Source organism: Budorcas taxicolor, chromosome 13 (assembly GCF_023091745.1).
Source record: "Budorcas taxicolor isolate Tak-1 chromosome 13, Takin1.1, whole genome shotgun sequence".
Classification (NCBI taxonomy): Eukaryota; Metazoa; Chordata; class Mammalia; order Artiodactyla; family Bovidae; genus Budorcas; species Budorcas taxicolor.
Genome location: NC_068922.1, coordinates 27,988,288 through 28,009,573, shown reverse-complemented (window position 1 = coordinate 28,009,573; position 21,286 = coordinate 27,988,288). Strand labels below are relative to the sequence as shown.

Genomic DNA, 21,286 nt, shown 5'->3' with positions numbered 1-21,286 from the left:
AAGATCTGAACCGTCTTACTTTGCTGGTGGAGGTGTGACACAGTCCGACCACTCTGGGGAAAGTTCTGATTAGTGGGCGGGGCTTAGGCTGGGGGCGGGGCTTAAGGAGGGCGGAGCTTCAGGAGGGGTGGGGCTAGGGTAGGGTTAGGCTTTCTACAAAACTAAACATGTAACGAACACCATGACCTAGCAATTCCACTCCCCAGCATTTTCCTACGAGAAATGAAAACATAAGGCTTGCACAGGGATTCCCTGGTGTTCCAGGGAATTGTCCCAGGGGCCAATGCAGAGGACACAGGTTCGATCCCTGGTCCAGGAACGTCCCACAGGCCGCGGCACAACTAAGCCCATGCGCCACAACTACTGAAGCCTGCGAACCCAAGAGCCCGAGCTCTGCCACAAGAGAAGCCACTGAAATGAGAAGCCCATGTGCCACAACTAGAGAAAAGTGCAACAAAGACCCAGCACAGCCAAAAACAAATCAGTAACTTAAAAAAACAAAAGACTTTCACAAGAGGGTCCACAGCTAAATCCTAGAAACAGCCCAGGTGACCATTCTCAGGGTAACAGATCAACAGACTGGTACATTTGTGCAAAACAATACTTCTCAGCAATAAAAGGAACAAACAATTGACACACGCAACAACACGAATAAAATTCACATTATTCTGATTAAACAAAGTGGGTCATATAAGAGCCCATAGTATGATCTCATTTACACGAAGTTCTAGGGCAGGCAACGGAGAAGGCAATGGCATACCACTCCAGTACTCTTGCCTGGAAAATCCCATGGACGGAGGAGCCTGGTGGGCTGCAGTCCAGGGGGTTGCTAAGAGTCGGACACGACTGAGCAACTTCACTTTCATGCATTGGAGAAGGAAATGGCAACCCACTCCAGTGTTCTTGCCTGGAGAATCCCAGGGATGGGGGAGCCTGGTGGGCTTCTGTCTATGGGGTTGCACAGAGTTGGACACGACTGAAGCGACTTAGTAGCAGGGCAGGCAAAGCCAATGGATGGCGGAAAGAAATCGAAGCAGCAGTTGCTTCTGGGGATGGTAGAGGCTTGACTGCAAGATGGAATGAACGCAATATTCTGTACCTTGATACACACAGGGTCACACAGATGCGTATACATTTATCAAAAATCACCGAGTGGGACACTTACGATTTGTGTATTTCTTCATATGTATAGACAAACACTGTGAACATTAGTCGATGAAAAACGTCAAATTATATTCTAGCAATTATATATATTTAAGGGTAAAGTGTAACAATGCCTGTAAATTAATCTGAAATGCATCAAGATCAGAACCTTGGCTTCAGGACCCTGTAAGCAGCTGGAAAACACTCATCTAAAGAGCCATCTTTGGTCATTTCAAGCGGTTTCCCAGGTTTTTATGGTTCATCTGTTTTAGGTGAAACGGTAACGACTTAGCCTGTGTCTCTTGTCAAAGTGTGGAACAGCTGCCTTCCACTATTCTAAAATGGTCTGCCTGTTTTACTGTCCTGAGGTAAAAGCAGTTTCTGCACTGCTAGATGGACTGACAAATGGATATACAATGATGGACAGATGGACAGTCAAAGAATAAAGCAAATATATTAAAATGTTAATCGCAGGTTTAACTGCAAATCTAAATGGCAGGCATATGGGTGTTCACAGTACAATTATTTTGAGTGTTCTGTACATTTAAAAGCTTTCACAGTGAAGTTCTGAGAAAAAAATTCTTTGCAGGAGATGTCAAGACATGGTACCAACATGACAAATTCCCTTCCACTTTGTTTTCTGACTGTACCAAAAAATCTGTGAAAGGCTCCTCACCAAGCGCTAAACAGAGAAAGGTGTTGGAGAGTTTTATAGAAGACTGTGGGAATGAAGGGAAAGTGTGAATAAAGGCAAGCTGAAGGACTGGAATAAATGAAGAAGGGTCAGCAGAGTTAGGACAGCTGCCTGGGGCCAGGGATTAATGGGCACAGAGATGTTCACCAGCCCAGAAAGGACCAGTTCTTGACCTTTTTGAGTCAAAGATCCCTTTAATAACATAATCAACAGGAGGAGGGGACGTGGGTCATAGATAAATATACATGCTAAACTTTTTATTTATATACCATACCAGAAATGGCATGCACCCAACAGAAGAAGCAGAAGATACTAAGAAGAGGTGGCAAGAATACACAGAAGAACTATGCAAAAAAGATCTTCATGACCCAGATAATCACAATGGTGTGATCACTCACCTAGAGCCAGACATCCTGGAATGTGAAGTCAAGTGGGTCTTAGGAAGCATCACTACGAACAAAGCTAGTGGAGGTGATGGAATTCCAGTGGAGCTATTTCAAATCCTGAAAGATGATGCTGTGAAAGTGCTGCACTCAATATGCCAGCAAATTTGGAAAACTCAGCAGTGGCCACAGGACTGGAAAAGGTCAGTTTTCATTCCAATCCCAAAGAAAGGCAATGCCAAAGAATGCTCAAACTACCACACAATTGCACTCATCTCACGCGCTAGTAAAGTAATGCTCAAAATTCTCCAAGCCAGGATTCAGCAATACATGAACCATGAACTTTCAGACGTTCAAGCTGGTTTTAGAAAAGGCAGAGGAACCAGAGATCAAATTGCCAACATCCACTGGATCATCAGAAAAGCAAGACAATTCCAGAAAAAACATCTACTTCTGCTTTATTGACTATGCCAAAGCCTTTGACTGTGTGGATCACAATAAACTGTGGACGATTCTGAAACAGATGGGAATACCAGAGCACCTGACCTGCCTCTTGAGAAACCTATATGCAGGTCAGGAAGCGACAGTTAGAACTGGACATGGAACAACATACTGGTTCCAAATAGGAAAAGGAGTACGTCAAGGCTGTATATTGTCACCCTGCTTATTTAACTTCTATGCAGAGTACATCATGAGAAACACTGGGCTGGAAGAAGCACAAGCTGGAATCAAGCTTGCCAGGAGAAATATCAATAATCTCAGATATGCAGATGACACCACCCTTATGGCAGAAAGTGAAGAACTAAAAAGCCTCTTGATGAAAGTGAAAGAGGAGCTTAAAGCTTAACATTCAGAAAACTAAGATCATGGCATCCAGTCCCATCACTTCATGGGAAATAGATGGGGAAACAGTGGCTGACTATTTTTGGGGGCTCCAAAGTCCCTGCAGATGGTGACTGCAGCCATGAAATTAAAAGACGCTTACTCCATGGAAGGGAAGTTATGACCAACCTAGATAGCATATTCAAAAGCAGAGACATTACTTTGTCAACAAAGGTCCGTCCAGTGAAGGCTATGGCTTTTCCAGTGGTCATGTATGGATGTGAGAGTTGGACTGTGAAGAAGGCTGAGCGCCGAAGAATTGATGCTTGTGAACTGTGGTGTTGGAGAAGACTCTTGAGAGTCCCTTGGACTGCAAGGAGATCCAACCAGTCCATCCTAAAGGAGATCAGTCCTGGGTGTTCATTGGAAGGACTGATATTGAAGCTGAAACTCCAATACTCTGGCCACCTGATGCAAAGAGCTGACTCATTGGAAAAGACCCTGAAGCTGGGATAGATTGAAGGCAGGAGGAGAAGGGGATGACAGAGGATGAGATGTTGGATGGCATCACCGACTCAATGGACATGGGTTTGGGTGGACCCTGGGAGTTGGTGATGGACAGGGAGGCCTGGCATGCTGCGGTTCATGGGATCACAAAGAGATGGACACGACTGAGTGACTGAACTGAACTGAAGCTTTTTCTAATATTTCAAAGAGCTGATGGGTACTGCGAAGTCCATCCAAAGGCTCCACTTAAGAACCTCTGATAGAGATGGTAACTGAAATCTGAAGGGGAATATGAAATTCAAACAAGAGAACTTGGGGGGACTTCCCTGGTGGTCCAGTCGTTAAGATTCTGTGCTTTCAATGCAAGAATGCAGGTTCAACCCTGGCCGGGGAACCAAGACCCCACATGTCATGCAGCCCAGCCAAGAAAAGTAAATATATATGCATACATATATGTATGCATATATATGAGAATTTTCACTGTGAAGTAGCCAAGGCCTAAACTTTAAGGAAAACCAACATTTAACAAATAAAAACCAAACACTAAAAAAACAACAACAAAAGAGAAGCCTCTAAAGGAGATCAGAAATAAGTAGCTTGAAAAGTAGACGCAAATGCAGGACACTGTGGGGTAAGAGGCCAAGGGAAGATTGGAGAAAGTGGACCAGTCTAGTACAAATGCTCTTGAGGTTAAGAAACCATGGCAGTCACTGCGGCCCCTGATTAGGACGGAGTCAGTGTAACTGCCAGGGCAGAAATCAGGTTAAGGAGTAAGTGAGAAATAGAATTTAAGAAGCTTGGCTGTAAAGAAAAAGGACAGATGTGTGGGGGTTTTTTCCTGATTTTATTTTTAATAACAGTTGTGTTTAAAAAACAAACAATAAAAGGAGATGTATGTATGTTTGTTAAAACATACATACAGCACTGAAATGTACATACATACATCATGTACGTTTCAGTGCTGCTGGAGATGAGCCAGTAGAGAGATTAAGACACAGGAGGAAAGGAGACAAGTGATATTTAGGTTCTGATGATGCTAATAAAGATGAGAGTTGGGCTCCAACATGTAAGTGGAAGGTGTGACCCAACATACAGCCAATACCTCATCCACTTTCACAGGAGAAAGGTGAGAGATTTATTGGCTGATGGTTTCTCTTTATAAAACTGCAAGTGGATTCCTTACAGTAAAGGATCAAGCATTATTAAAAAAAAAATCCTCTGTGGCACGGTGTAGTACCTGCCCAGAGGAAACATTCAACAAATACTGGGAAAAAACAAAGCCAAAATTCTACACAAAGTCCATCTTCCAAACTGCAACTAATAAAACTGCTAATTAAGCCCCACTGAGTGCTGTAGTGGCCTGGCTTTCCACGTGAATGAGGCTTTGTGTTAAATGAAGACTCACCAACACCAGGGCTCCAAAGCACTGGCATTCTAGCAACACCGGGAGGCCGAATTTACCTCCAAGTAGTTACACCTGGCAGAGCACTGAACACAGGGGACAGGAGGCCGCTTTAGAAGCTCCTCCAGTTCTGACAAAGGGGCGCTCACAAGCTAAGTATTTACTATATCCAACTACTGACGAACAAGAAAAAGCTGAGGGGCTTCCCTGGTGGCTCAGTGGTGAAGAATCCACCTGTCAATGCAGGAGACACGGGTTTGATCCCTGATCCAGGAAGATCCCACATGCCGAGGAGCAACAGAGCCCACTGAGCCCGAGTTCTAGAGCCCAGAAGTCGCAGCTACTGAAGCTCGCACGCCTAGAGCCCGTGATCTACAGGAGAAACCACTGAAATGAGAAACCCAAGCACTGCAACTAGAGAGCAGACCCCACTTGACAATACTACAAAAGAGCCCTCGCAGCAACAAAGACCCAGCACATTCTAAATGTTGCTAGAATTTAAAATTAATTAATTAATTAAAAAAAGAAAAAGCTGGAACAGCAAGCTCCATATAGGATGGATAAACAAGGTCCTACTGTATGGCACAAAGGACTGTAGTCAATATCCCATGATAAACCATAACAGAAAAAATCTGAAAAAGAACATATATAACTCAACAACTTTGCTGTAGAAGTCACAGCAGAAATTAAACATTACATTGTAAAACGACCAAAGAGGAGGTGGTGCTTCTGGAAGAACAGTACAGCAGAAATGGGCATTTCCCAGCTACAGAAAGGGTAGTGAAAAGGGTCACTGGCCCGCGACCAGAAATTGTTTAAAAAATGAAACAAGACAATGGATTAAAACAAAGAAATGTATGATAGAACCGCATGTACTTAAGAAATGTTGCATGAAACTTTTTTCATACATATCAGATCGAAATATACATTTATTTCTTACTATGGCTGGGGTAGTGGAAAGTTTGAAAGTTACTGACAGACACTATGATATAGAAAGATAAAAGCTACAAAGCAAACGATTCCATATAAAATTATATGGCAGCAAAGCAAATGACTGTCTCCCCAGGCATTAAAAAGAAAAAGTGTCCAGTCCGGGCTTCCCTCATAGCTCAGTCGGTAAAGAATCCACCTGCAATGCAGCAGATCTCAGTTCAATTCCTGGGTCAGGAAGATCTGCAGAAGGAATAGGCTACCCACTCCAGTATTCTTGGGCTTCCCTTGTGGCTCAGCTGGTAAAGAATCCGCCTGCAATGCAGAAGACCTGGGTTCGATTCCCTGGGTGGGAAAGATCCCTTGGAGAAAGGAAAGGCTACCCACTCCAGTATTCTGGCCTGGAGAATTCCATGGGCTATATAGTCCATGGGGTCGCAAAGAGTCTGACTCCACTGAGCGACTTTCACTATACATATTGCCCTATGTTATGCAGGAGAACTCACCCAGGCAGTGGGGACTGAGATCCACCCCAGAGCCAGGAGAAAATCATGCAACCCTCAGCTTCATCATCCGTGGAAAGCGCATACTAACTGCCCTATATACCAAGCAGAGTTGCTGTAAAGCTCAAATGAGAAAGCATACCATGGTCCTTTGAAAAACACAAATTGTGTATGTTAATTTAAAGTAATTTAATTCTTAGATTAACCCTATGAACACCAGTTCTATGTTCACAAGTGAAGATAAACAGCTGGTCTGCAGTGGTTAAGGGTGTAAGCTTTAGAGTGGAAGAGGAGGAGTCCAACTCAGGCTCTCGCTCTTGCTAGCTATGCAGTTCTATGTCAGTCTGTAAATCAACCTAGCTTCTGTTACTTTCCATTTCCTCATCTGTGAATGGGAGCAACAAGTAACTTTATGGAATTGATGTACAAATTAAACAAGGTATCAGATATGAAGCCTTCTGCATACTACCTTGCAGATTACTAATACTGGAACTATGACTTTCAGTATTTTAATCCCCATCTCATGTATGCCTCTTTGCTGGCCCTAACTGGGAAATCAATCTTACCTCCTGGCCAGGGATATCTGAGTAATTAAATCAACTGTCAAATTACAAAATTAAAGACATACCAGAAAAAGTTTATACATGATGATAAATTAAGAACAATTACGTAGAATCACTGTTTATAATTAATCATTTTTAAAGGTTGGTCTATTTCCAAGACAAAGAACTTGATTATGCAACTATGCACGTTGTAAACCCTGAGAATGCACTGAGCTTTTCCTGATTCCATTTTCCCCCAAAATATTTTGTATTTCAACACCTGGCCCTTTGTAACACCCACTGTGCATTCCAACACCTAAATAAGCTTTTTCAAATACTCGAGAAACCACTCATCAAAGGTAAATGGCCCCCAGTTAAGAGATGAAAATACCAAGTTACAAATATGAACAAGCTCTGCCCCACACCATTTGCTAAATAACACTCTATTTAATTAGCTCCACTTTCTTAATTATTTCTTAAAGTTTCAATGATTATGAAACCTCCATCTGCCAAGCTAACAATCCCAACTTACACTACATCAAATACTTAAGTCAGGTGTTCTCACAGTGGCGTAGTCCACAAGAGCCCCTGGGGTTGTTAAGACCCTCTGAGAGGGTACCTGAGGTCAAAACTATCCTCAGTACCCAGGGATTATTCACCCGTTCACTCTGTTACATTTACACTGAGAGTGAAAAGGGAGTCTCCTGAAGACTTCACAACCATCAGGACAACAGCACTAAACTGTACCAGCTGTCAGATTCGAACATGCTGAGCACTGATTGAGTGAGGGCAGTTTCACTTAACCACCTCCTTGAAGTTGTAAAATTATTGATTTTACTAAGTCGTGGTCCTTAACCACATCTTTTTAATATCCTGTGCAACAAAACAGGAAGTACACATGAAGTGCAAAGCCTTCGAAAAACGACAGAAGTGTAAGACCAGAAGAACTGGGGCGGTCCGAAAAATACCGACAGACGGGAATGGGTGTGAGGGACAGCTGGGGGAAAGAGAACTGCCAAAGTCTCGGGTTTTCCTGCAGTTCCCACACTTCCATCCCAAAGGGTCCCGAGTGCCAAGGGTACAGTGGGTCTAGCTGCTGGCTCTCTGGGGCCGCGGCGGGGTCCTGGCTGAGCCCCATCCAGCAAGGACCCTCTCAGCACCGATCCCCTCTCCCCAGGCCCTCCCCGACGCAGACACTCAGCTCCTCCGTCGCCAACGCCCACGACCTCAAGGCTTCTCACCACCAACAGGTTCCTGTCCTCCACCAGCTGCCGCTTCCGGAGGATCTCCGATTTCAAAACGTCCATCTTGCTGTCCGGGTTGAGGCTGTCTCGAGCTTTCTTTCTCCTTCTCCAGCTCCCTGGGCCAAGACTTTTCACCCAGCCAGCCGCCGCTAACCTACTTACACACACCCAGCCCGAACACCGGAGGACAACAACTGACAGGGCGGCTTCCGGCGGAAGCTGAGGTGAGCGAGAGGAGGGGACAGAGCGCTGCAGGGCTCCTACTGTTTACGTAGTCGCCGAGGGCTGGCGCCCCCTGGCGGCCCTCTCTGACAGCGTGCCTAAGTTTCCGTGGAGATACGAGCGTGGAAAATAAGAGCACGAGTCTTCTAAATGGATGCTGCATTTTTTTTTAAATGTTATATACCTTTGTCAACTATACTTCAGTTTTAAAAGAAGATAAAGGTTATGCCTTTTTGTACCTGCTACTTGAGGTGCAAAAGCTTCATAGCGGAACACTTCATTTATGATTTCTGAAGTCAGATCTTTACCGGCTACATGAGAATCTCACTTTGGAGTTCCTGAAGCTACCTGCGTGCCAAAATTAATGTACTCAAGTGAGAAAACCCAGAACAATAATACTAACTCATAAGTATAGAGTAAAAGGTGTTCGTTGCTGGCCGGTGAAACTACCTGGAAACTTAGACAATTACAGTATATTCATTTAAGTAATTTCGGAAGCAACAGTTAGAACTGGACATGGAACAACAGACTGGTTCCAAATAGGAAAAGGAGTACGTCAAGGCTGTATACTGTCACCCTGCTTATTTAACTTCTATGCAGAGTACATCATGAGAAACGCTGGACTGGAAGAAATACAAGCTGGAATCAAGCTTGCCGGGAAAAATATCAATAACCTCAGATATGCAGATGACACCACTCTTATGGCAGAAAGTGAAGAGGAGCTAAAAAGCCTCTTGATGAAAGTGAAAGAGGAGAGTGGAAAAAGTTGGCTTAAAGCTCAACATTCAGAAAATGAAGATCATGGCATCTGGTCCCATCACTTCATAGGAAATAGATGGGGAAACAGTGGAAACAGTGTCAGACTTTTTTGGGCTCCAAAATCACTGCAGATGATGACTGCAGCCATGAAATTAAAAGACGCTTACTCCTTGGAAGAAAAGTTATGACCAACCTAGATAGTATATTCAAAAGCAGAGACATTACTTTGCCGACTAAGGTCCGTCTAGTCAAGGCTATGGTTTTTCCTGTGGTCATGTATGGATGTGAGAGTTGGACTGTGAAGAAGGCTGAGTGCCGAAGAATTGATGCTTTTGAACTGTGGTGTTGGAGAAGACTCTTGAGGTTCCCTTGGACTGCAAGGAGATCCAACCAGTCCATTCTGAAGGAGATCAACCCTGGGATTTCTTTGGAAGGAATGATGCTAAAGCTGAAACTCCAGTACTTTGGCCACCTCATACGAAGAGTTGACTCATTGGAAAAGACTCTGATGCTGGGAAGGATTGGGGGCAGGAGGAGAAGGGGACGACAGAGGATGAGATGGCTGGATGGCATCACGGACTCGATGGACGTGAGTCTGAGTGAACTCCGGGAGATGGTGATGGACAGGGAGGCCTGGCGTGCTGCGATTCATGGGGTCGCAAAGAGTTGGACACGACTGAGCGACTGAACTGAACTGAACTGAATTTCAGAAGTAAATATATCCCTCCTCTCTGAGTTGTAGATTGCTCGTATATCTTAGCGATAATTGAACATTTCAGTTCAGTTCAGTTCAGTCGCTCAGTCGTGTTCGACTCTTTGCAACCCCATGAATCGCAGCAGGCCATCCCTCCCTGTCCATCACCAACTCCCGGAGTTCACTCACACTCACGTCCATCGAGTCAGTGATGCCATCCAGCCATCTCATCCTCTGTCGTCCCCTTCTCCTCCTGCCCCTAGTCCCTCCCAGCATCAGAGTCTTTTCCAATGAGTCAACTCTTCGCATGAGATGGCCAAAGTACTGGAGTTTCAGCTTTAGCATCATTCCTTCCAATGAACACCCAGGACTGATCTCCTTTAGAATGGACTGGTTGGATCTCCTTGCAGTCCAAGGGACTCTCAAGAGTCTTCTCCAGCACCACAGTTCAAAAGCATCAGTTCTTCAGTGCTTTTTCTTCACTTTCATCAAGAGGCTTTTTAGTTCCTCTTCACTTTCTGCCATCAGGGTGGTGTCATCTGCATATCTGAGGTTATTGATATTTCTCCCAGCAATCTTGATTCCAGCTTGTGCTTCTTCCAGTCCAGCGTTTCTCATGATGTACTCTGCATAGAAGTTAAATAAGCAGGATGACAATATACAGCCTTGACGTACTCCTTTTCCTATTTGGAACCAGTCTGTTGTTTCATGTCCAGTTCTAACTGTTGCTTCCTGACCTGCATACAGATTTCTCAAGAGGCAGGTCAGGTGGTCTGGTATTCCCATGTCTTGCAGAATTTTCCACAGTTTATTGTGATCCACACAGTCAAAAGCTTTGGCATAGTCAATAAAGCAGAAATAGATGTTTTTCTGGAACTCTCTTACCCCAGCAAACTGAGATAATCTCTTTGGTCATGTGTTCAGCAATGAAAATTTTCAGTGAGATGATTAAAGATGTAATTGAAAAAAATTTTTAATGGCTTCACAAGAAGACAAATTAAACTGGAGGGAAATTATGTCAGAGATTTTAATTTTAAAAGACCCTAAAAACTGTTTACATTTATTTTTGGCTCTATGCCACTGAAGCTCTGTTTAAGTTTCTAGTTAAGTTGTAACTGAACAATATTAGACATACTACTTTTCCCCAGTCAAAAAAGGAAAGAAATATTCAGTTCAGTCAATTCATTAATGGGTGAGATGGTTTAGCAAAATAAAAGATGATAGAGAATTGTTTCAATTTACAAAGTACTTTTACTGTATACGTGTATGTGTTGGTTATATTTCCTTTAAAATATATCTGACTTTTGCCAGAAATAAATCAACATAGAAAGTTAATTCAGTCTCTGAGCTAAGATGCTTTGCTAATTTTTAGGGCTTTTGAAAACTTTCACCAAAAAAAAAGGTCTTGAATCATTAAACATGGGAACATTTTTACACGGATTTGTTTCCTGAGTCACTTATAGTTCAATAAGCAAATAATAATTTATTACCCTATTCCTGTTTAGGGTTTAGAAATGATGACACAAAAACCTGAAGGTTGACACAAGTAATTGTAACTGTAATGGAAGTTCACAGAGAAGGAACAGCTCACATATACCAGGGAAGACAGTAGCTTCTATAAACAGGCTCCTTTTAAATTTCCGATTTTCATTGATCTTAATGTTTATGTAAATATGTGCATTAAATCTTAATAAAGGCCTAAGATGGAAGAGTGAGAGAGACAAGCACTTGAACAAGCAAACTGATAAGGAAGCTTTTCAGTTTATACTGAGGGGAAAAACAGATGGCCAGGAGAGCTAAGAAATACTGAAGAGAACCAGTTAATCCTGATTCTAAGGAGTCATATTCATTTTTAAAATATGCATCCCCTTCTATCGCAGTTTTTTAAAGAGCAAAATATTAGAAACAATCTAAGTGTCATATCTGGGGGGATGGTCAAATAAAGTCATAATTCATACATATGACTGAACAATATGTTCAGAAAAATATTCAGTGATATGAGAATCCTCATGACATAATGTTTAGTTAAAAAAAAGGTAGAGGACTTCCCTGGTGGTCCAGTGGTTAGGACTCCATGCTTCCACTGCAGGGGCTGCTGGTTCGATCCCTAATTGGGGAACTAAGATCCCAAATGCTGCACAGCCAAGAAAAAATTTTAAATAAAAATTAGAAAGTAAGATAATGAAACTAGAAGTATAACATGCAGTCTCCATTTGGTTAACAAAAAAATGCATGTAAACCTAGAAAATGATTAAACAGAAACATATCCAAATATCAGATTATTACCTATTCTTCTTTATACTATAATTGTACCAATTCCATAATTTTGGAGGAAAAATCCTGAGAGGCAGTCATTTTCTGTTTTATTTCATTATTATTGAAATTCTTTATAAAATTTCAGCATTACTACTTTAAAAATCATGTATAATAAATTTTAAATAATGCCAGTAAAAGAAAACAAAAAAGAGAATGTTTTCTAACCTTCATACTTATTCAGTCAATAGTCAGATGTCTCGGACTTCCCTGGTGGTCCAGGGGTTAAGAATCCACCTGCCAGTGCAGAAGAGACAGGTTCTATCCCTGGTCCAGGAAGATCCCACAAGCCTTGAGGTAACTAAGCCCGTGTGCCACGACTACTGATCCCAAGAGCCAAAACTTCTGAAGCCGGTGCTTTATAGCCTGAGCTCTGCAGGAAGAGAAGCCTGAGCACCACAGCTGGAGAGTAGCCCCCGCTTGGGGTCACAAGAGGAGGTCTGTGCACAGCGAGGAAGAGCCAGGACAACCAGAAATAAGGAAAGACTTTGAAATATTTTGATGTCTCCTATGAGCTCTGTACTACTTTAGGTTCTGTGGACTAAACCAAATATTGATACCATACATAGTCCTACCCGTGAGGATGTTACCAGCTAAAAGTTAAATTATATAAGATAAACATGATTTTGTAGCATATATGGGGCTATCAAAAGTATTTACAGAAAATAAAACAAGAAATAGTAAAAACTCAATAGATTATTCTGTCATTGAAATAACCCATCCTAAGAGATTATCTGCCATTTCTAGAAAATGGGGAAATACCAGATTTAATCAGGATGATCTAGGTTTGTTTTGTTGCTGTCCTAAAGGATAGACTATAATTTCTTTTTTGAAAGCTATATAATCTTATACTGGGAGGTTTCCTGGCAATCCAGTGATGAGGACTTGGTGCTTTTACTGCTGGGGCCAAGGTTTAATCTCTAGTCAGGGAACTAAGATCCCAGAAGCTACAAAGCACAACAACAACAACAAAAATTTAATCCATTCATTAAAACATTTAAATTTAAAAATCTCATACAGTGGCCCTCCATTGTCAGCATGCCTAAAAATAACCCAGAGGACTTTTAAAAACCCAGATTGTGGGTCCCCAGAATGTCTCATTCAAAAGGTTTGTGGAGGAGCCCAAGAATTTGCTTTTTGAACAAATTCCCAAGTGAGGCAGCTGCTGTGGATCCAGGGACCACACTTTGAGAATCACTGATCTAATATATTATTTTGGAGCATCGGGTGAGTCAGAAACTCGGTCTGCAGGAAGTCCTGATAAACAAGACGGGGGAGGAAGCTGTGTCGGTGTCTACAGTACTGTCATGGGGCCTCCCAGGGCGTCTGCCCACTCACAGTGGTGCTTTGGGAAATTTCCTAAATAGAAGGGGCCAGCTCCCTTTGGAGCCAGCCATGTTCACAGGCCTGCTTCTATGTATTCACAGAGAGTGGGCTGGGACCTGGCCTCATGTAGACCAATCAGAGTCTGTGCCCTGGAAAATAAGATAAGATAAAGTTGGAATTGAGTCAGTGTTTGCAAGTAGAGAAGGTGGGGATTGGAGAGTGGTGGAAACCATTCCAGGGGCATGCTGGAGCCAGATCAGTCCATTTTGAACTGCAAGAAGCTATTGTGTGGGACTTTCCTGATGGTCCAGTGGCTAAGCCTCTGTACTATCAATGCAGGGGACCCATGTTTGGTCCCTAGTCAGGAAACTAGATCCCACATGCCACAGCTAGAAATCCTGCAAGCTGCAACTAAGACCTGATGCAGCCAAGTAAATAAATAAATATTTCTTTTTAAAAAAGAGCCCATTGCTCCATTTTTTAAAAAATTTTGTGAATCAGCTGTTATGCATCAGTCAGTTCAGTTCAGTCGCTCAGTCATATCCAACTCTTTGCAACCCCATGAATCGCAGCACGCCAGGCTTCCCTGTCCATCACCAACTCCCGGAGTTCACTCAGACTCACATCCATCGAGTTGGTGATGCCATCCAGCCATCTCATCCTCTGTCATCCCCTTCTCCTCCTGCCCTCAATCCCTCCCAGCATCACAGTCTTTTCCAATGAGTCAACTCTTCGCATGAGGTGGCCAAAGTATTGGAATTTCAGCTTTAGCATCAGTCCTTCTAATGAACACCCAGGACTGATCTCCTTTAGAATGGACTGGTTGGATCTCCTTGCAATCCAAGGGATTCTCAAGAGTCTTCTCCAACATCACAGTTCAAAAGCATCAATTCTTTGGCGCTCAGCTTTCTTCACAGTCCAACTCTCACATCCATACATGACCACTGGAAAAACCATAGCCTTGACTAGATGGACTTTTGTTGATAAAGTAATGTCTCTGCTTTTGAATATGCTATCTAGGTTGGTCATAACTTTCCTTCCAAGGAGTAAGTGTCTTTTAATTTCATGGCTGCAGTAATTTTGGAGCCCAGAAAAATAAACTCTGACACTGTTTCCACTGTTTCCCCATCTATTTCCTATGAAGTGATGGGACCAGATGCCATGATCTTCATTTTCTGAATGTTGAGCTTTAAGCCAACTTATTCACTCTCCTCTTTCACTTTCATCAAGAGGCTTTTTAGTTCCTCTTCACTTTCTGCCATAAGGGTGGTGTCATCGGCATATCTGAGGTTATTGATATTTCTCCCAGCAATCTTGATTCCAGCTTGTGCTTCTTCCAGCCCAGCGTTTCTCATGATGTACTCTGCAAAGAAGTTAAATAAGCAGGGTGACAATATACAGCCTTGACATATTCCTTTTCCTATTTGGAACCAGTCTGTTGTTTCATGTCCAGTTCTAATTGTTGCTTCCTAACCTGCATATAGGTTTCTCAAGAGGCAGGTCAGGTGCTCTGGTATTCCCATGTCTTTCAGAATTTTCCACAGTTTATTGTGATCCACACAGTCAAAGGCTTTGGCATAGTCAATAAAGCATAGCTATCATTAAAAATTAAATGTTTGTTAACAATTAAACATGTTATATTATAAACAACAGTAATAAATACACAGAATCTATTATTCACTAATTATATTACTGCATTTTACTATTTTTTATGCTCTTGGAGTTAATTATGACTGTTGCATCTACGTGGTGGTAATATTATAGAATGTTGAGCTCAGTGCATGTCTTTCCCTGATGCCACACTTGAGGAGCTCATGTTGGTAACTTGAAATCAGCCAAAATGGGAGTATTTATACCACAGAAATTGGCAAATACTACCAATCTGGACTTGATTTATTATTTATCTAAGCTTTAAATAGTCATGGGGAAAAAGTTAATAATATGGTTCACAGTTTCTCAACCTTAGGCTAGATAATTCTTTTTTGGAAAAGAAATTTCACTAACTCTAGCCAATAGATGCTGGTGACACCCTTTCTATAGTTATGACAACCAAAAATGTCTCTGGACATTGCTAAACATCCCCAGAGGGGCAAAATCTCTCTCCAGGTGAGAACCATTGATACAAATGAAATTTAAAGCATCATGTCTATGGCCATTACATAGTAAAGAGGACAAAGATTTGTGTAGTTCTTCTTCCAGGATTTGAAGACTATATGTGAATCAAAAAGAAACCTCTAGGACTTCCCTGGTGGTACAGTCCTCTTCAGTCAGTTCAGTCATGTCTGACTCTGTGACCCCATGGACTGCAGCATGCCAGGCTTCTGTCCATCATCAACCCCCAGAGCCTGCTCAAACTCATGTGCACTGAGTTGGTGATGCCATCCAACCATCTCATCCTCTGTCATCCCCTTCTCCTCCCGCCTTCAATCTTTCCCAGCTTCAGGGTCTTTTCCAATGAGTCAGCTCTTCGCATGAGGTGGCCAGAGTATTGGAGTTTCAGCTTCAACATCAGTCCTTCCAATGAATATTCAGGACTGATTTCCTTCAGGATGGACTGGTTGGATCTCCTTGCAGCCCAAAGGACTCTCAAGAGTCTTCTGTAACACCACAGTTCACAGGCATCAGTTCTTTGGCGCTCAGCCTTCTTCACAGTCCAACTCTCACATCCATACATGACCACTGGAAAAACCATAGCCTTCACTAGACGGACCTTTGTTGACAAAGTAATGCCTCTGCTTTTCAATATGCTGTCTAGGTTGGTCATAACTTTCCTTACATGGAGTAAGCTTCTTTTAATTTCATGGCTGCAATCACCATCTGCAGGGATTTTGGAACCCCTAAAAATAAAGTCAGCCACTGTTTCCATTGTTTCCCCATCTATTTGCCATGAAGTGATGGAACCGGATGCCATGATCTTAGTTTTCTGAACGTTAAGTTTTAAGCCAACTTCTTCACTCTCCTCTTTCACTTTCATCAAGAGGCTCTTTAGTTCTTCTTCACTCCCTGGTGGTACATTGAATAAGAATCCACCTGCCAATGCAGGGGACATGGGTTTGATCCCTGGTCAAAGAAGATCCCACATGCCTCGGGGCAACGAAGCCCTGCACCATGGCTACTGAGCCCAAGCCCCTAGAGCCAATGCTCCATAACAAGAGAAGCCACCACAATAAGAAGCCCCAGCACCGCAACAAAGAATGACCCCCACTCGCTGCAACTAGAGAAAGGCCATAGTCAGCAACAAAGACCCAGGATGACAAAAATAAGTAAAATGACTCAGCTTTCAGTAATAATTATGAAAGAAGAAGCCTCTCGCATCATTGGCCAACAAGTGACATTCTGACATGCATCTTTGTTGTTTCACTTTTTATTCATTAATTTAAGGCAAAATGTCCATCAGCATTCATGTCAGAGCTGGACGTGTTCATCAATTATAACCGCAGGTTGGCTGGGGATACAAGAGTTCTGCAAAAATCAATGAAAGCATTATGTGAGAATCAATGGGCTACATGGAATTTACAATACAGAGTATAATAGCATTCATTATCACCTATACATTTTCCTGTCTCCTTTGTATCAGTAAAAACGACACAAATATATGTGTGCACTTCCTTTTGTCCAGAGGGCCAATATTTAAACATCTGCCAGCACGGCACCAGCCGTGGCTCACCTCCCAGGTGGGCTTTGCTAAACCATCCAGCAAAGAAAGTTGGAATATCGAGGAAAAAAAGTGAAACAGATTTGCAAGAAGAATCCTGAGTGACAAGATAATGGAGATGAGTCCCCGAAGCCCCTGGATTTCCAGTTCTCTACCGTGGTTCTTCCCACTCCATATCAAAAAAAGAAAGAAAGAAGCCTATTGAATCTACCATTTTAAGGTACTCTTTATTCACACTTCAATGTTTCTGAATTCAGGATGCATTATAGAACCAGTGTGTTTGTAGTGAGTTGCTATGGTATTCTACCCAGGGCTAAGGTGTCCATCCCCGACCTGCCCTGAACTGGGGGCACAGAGCTGCCTCCCTCACCGGACACAGACTCTGGATGCAGGGACCTGCCTCAGCCAAGGTTAGAGCGCCTCCAGGGGGCATCCACCGCCAATGACTGCCTGGAGATTCCAAGGTCCAGCTCCATTGTCTCAACTTGGGGGCAACTCTAAAGAGTCATTCTAGCTCCAGAGCTCCCCAAGGACCACAGGGGATCTTAGCTGCAACTTCTCTGCAGTCCAGCTTCTCTCTGTGCCAAATCCTGCCTTCCTCACTTCCTTACAGATGCATCTCCAAGAACAGTCTCTAGGAAACCACAAACACATGTCTGCAAAGCAAACAAATGCTTTGAGAGGTAGACATAGGTATTGTGGTTCAGTTGTTAGGAGATAATGAAATTGGCTTGCTAGTTTTGACATCAGTCATTGTTGTGATTGTGGCTGACCAGTTACTCCAGAGCCTGATCCTAGTGTGGTGACAGAAGCAAAGTTGAATTTCTGGACACTAAAAGTTGAGAAGCAGAGCTTGGATCCTGGTAGGTTGGTAAATACCAGCCCTGTGAAGCCCTGGTTGAGACAATCCCCAGCAGACAGTTCCTACCGATACCTTGTTTTCCAGGACATTTTTGGGGATCAAATTAAGGGGACAGACCATATACCATATCAGTTCCCCTTTTTTCTTGCCTAACATTTCCTGTCTACTCTAGTCATCCCTTCTAGTCTCCTTGTCTCAAATATTTTATACTGTCTTATTAGTGGGTTATGTGAAATGAATGAAAGATGGAGTCAGTGCCATTTGCAACAACATGAATGGACCAAAAGTGTATCATGCTTAATGAAATAAGATAAAGACAAACATTGTATGTTTTCAATTATATCTGAAGTCTGAAAAAATACAATTGAATGGCTGTAACAAAACAGAAACAGACTTAAAGATATAGAGAACAAACCAGTGGAGAGAGGGAAGGACAGAATGGCAAGATAGGGGAAGGGGACTAAGATACAGACTCAAAGGTATAAAATAAAAAAGTATAGATAAGAAATAACCCAATTGTTCCACGGAAAATTCCACTATAGTTGCCAATATAGTAGAGATCATTATTTTGCAAAACTGTTCATCCTAATTATCTGTTCTTAGAAGCTTGTATTGTCTATGGATGCTCATTCTCCATTTGAAAATAATAAATATATTTTGAAGATTAAAAAATAAAATGGTTACAAGGATATATTATACAGCATAGTGAGTAGAGCCAATATTTTTAACAACTTTAAATGCAGTATAATCTATAAAAATATCGAAGGGACCAAATCCTAACCAGTGAACCACTAAATCCCTCATTTTATTCACTTATTGTTAATAATTTTAGTCAGTTATTTTGGGCTATGCAGGGTCTTCATTGGTGCATGGGATTTTCTCTAGCTGTGGCCAACAGGGGCTACTCTTAGTTGTGGTGCGCAGGCTTCTCACTTCAATGGCTTCTCTTGTTGTGGAGCATGGGCTCTAGGGCTAACTGGCTCTGTAGTTGTGATTCCAGGGCTCCAGAGCACAGGTTCAGTAGTTGGGGTGCACGGCCTTAGTTGCTCCATGGCATGTGGGATCTTCCCGGAACAGGGTTTGAACCTGTGTCTCCTGAACAGGCAGGTGGATTATTTACCACTGAACCACCAGGAAAGCCCTCCTCCCATTTTATTTATTTATTTATATTAGGCTGTGCCACATGGCTTGCAAGATCTTAGTTCCCCAACCAAGGATTGAACCTGGGCACACAGCAGTGAAAGCACCAAGTCCTAGCCACTGGACCACCAGGGAAGTCCCTCCAGTTCAGTTCAGTTGCCCAGTTGTTTCGACTCTTTGGGACTCCATGGACTGCAGCAGGCTGGGCCTCCCTGTCCATCACCAGCTCCCGAGGTTTACTAAAACTCATGTCCATTGAGTCAGTGATGCCATCCAACTATCTCATCCTCTGTTGTCCCCTTCTCCTTCCGCCTTCAATCTTTCCCAGCATCAGGGTCTTTTCCAATGAGTCAGTTCTTCCCATCAGGTGGCCAAAGTATTGGAGCTTCACCTTCAGAATCAGTCCTTCCAATGAATATTCAGGACTGATCTCCTTTAGGATGGACTGGTTGGGTCTCCTTGCAGTCCAAGGGACTCTCAAGAGTCTTCTCCAATACCACAGTTCAAAAGCATTAATTATTCAGTGCTCAGCTTTCTTTATAGTTCAACTCTCACATGCATACATGACTACTGGAAAAACCATAGCTTTGACTAGATGGACCTTTGTTGGCAAAGTAATGTCTCTGCCCATCAGAACAAGACCCAATTTCCCCCTCAGTCAGTCTCTCCCATCAGGAAGCTTCCATAAGCCTCTTATCCTTCTCCATCAGAGGGCAGACAAACTGAAAACCACAATCACAGGAAACTAACCAATCTGATCACATGGACCACAGCCTTGTCTAACTCAATGAAACTATGAGCCATGCCATCTAGAGCCACCCAAGACGGATGGGTCATGGTGGAGTGTTCCAACAAAATGTGGTCCACTAGAGAAGGGAATGGCAAACCACTTCAGTAGTCTTGCCTTGAGAACCACATGAACAGTATGAACAGTATGATCTGAGCCACAATCAGTTTCCAGTCTTGTTTTTGCTGACTGTATACAGCTTCTCCATCTTTGGCTGCAAATATATACAGTCTGATTTCTGTGTTGACCATCTAGTGATGTCCTCATGTAGAGTCTTTTCTTGTGTTGTTGGAAGAGGGTGTTTGCTATGACCAGTGTGTTCTCTTGGCAAAACTCTATTAGCCTTTACCCTGCTTCATTCTGTACTCCAAGGCTAAATTTGCCTGTTACTCCAGGTATTTCTTGAGTTCCTACTTTTGCATTCCAGTCCCCTATACTGAAAAGGACATCTTTGGGAGGTGTTAGTTCAAAAGGTCTTATAGGTCTTCATAGAACCATTCAACTTCAGCTTCTTCAGCATTACTGTTCAGGGTATAGACTTGATATTGAATGGTTTGCCTTGGAAACGAACAGATCATTCTGTTGTTTTTGAGATTGCATCCAAGTATTTACTGCATTTCAGACTCTTTTGTTGACCATGATGGCTACTCCATTTCTTCTGAGGGATTCCTGCCTGCAGTAGTAGATATAATGGTCATCTGAGTTAAATTCACCCATTCCAGTCCATTTTAGTTCGCTGATTCCTAGAATGTCGACGTTCACTCTTGACATCTCCTGTTTGACCACTTCCAATTTGCCTTGATTCATGGTCTTGACATTCCAGGTTCCTATGCAACATTGCTCTTTACAGCATCGGACTTTACTTCCATCACCAGTCACATCCACAGCTGGGTGTTGTTTTTGCTTTGGCTCTATCTTTTCATTCTTCCTGGAGTTGTTTCTCACTGATCTCCAGTAGTATATTGGGCACCCACCGACCTGGGGAGTTCATCTTTCAGTGTTCTGTCTTTCTGCCTTTCCATACTGTTCATGGGGTTCTCAAGGCAAGAATACTCAGTGGTTTGCCATTTCCTTCTCCAGTGGACCACATTTTGTCAGAACTCTGCACCATGACCTGTCCATCTTGGGCAGCCCTAGATGGCATGGCTCATAGTTTCACTGAGTTAGACAAGGCTGTGGTCCTGGTGGTCTGATTTTAAAAGACACCAGGTTCCGATGTTTTCACTGCAGAGATCCACATAATCTTTAAAGAACAGTAATTCAAACTTTCTGGGCTCAGAAATTCTTAGAGATTTCAGGAAGGCTTTGTTGAGGTGAATCATATCTATCAATATTTATCATACCAAAAATTAAAATAC

General features: G+C 42.7%; 1 protein-coding gene across 1 annotated transcript in view; it reads right to left on the bottom strand.

Moving 5' to 3' along the window:
- The window catches only part of PRPF18 (pre-mRNA processing factor 18), a 58,667-nt gene extending 50,329 nt beyond the window's left edge, over positions 1-8,338 (bottom strand). Inside the window, exon 1 of the mRNA XM_052650568.1 lies at positions 8,168-8,338. Coding sequence (XP_052506528.1) covers positions 8,168-8,233 — 66 coding nt within the window. The 5' untranslated portion in view covers positions 8,234-8,338. The remainder of the gene's footprint in view (positions 1-8,167) is intronic.
- Between the last annotated feature and the right edge of the window lie 12,948 nt (positions 8,339-21,286).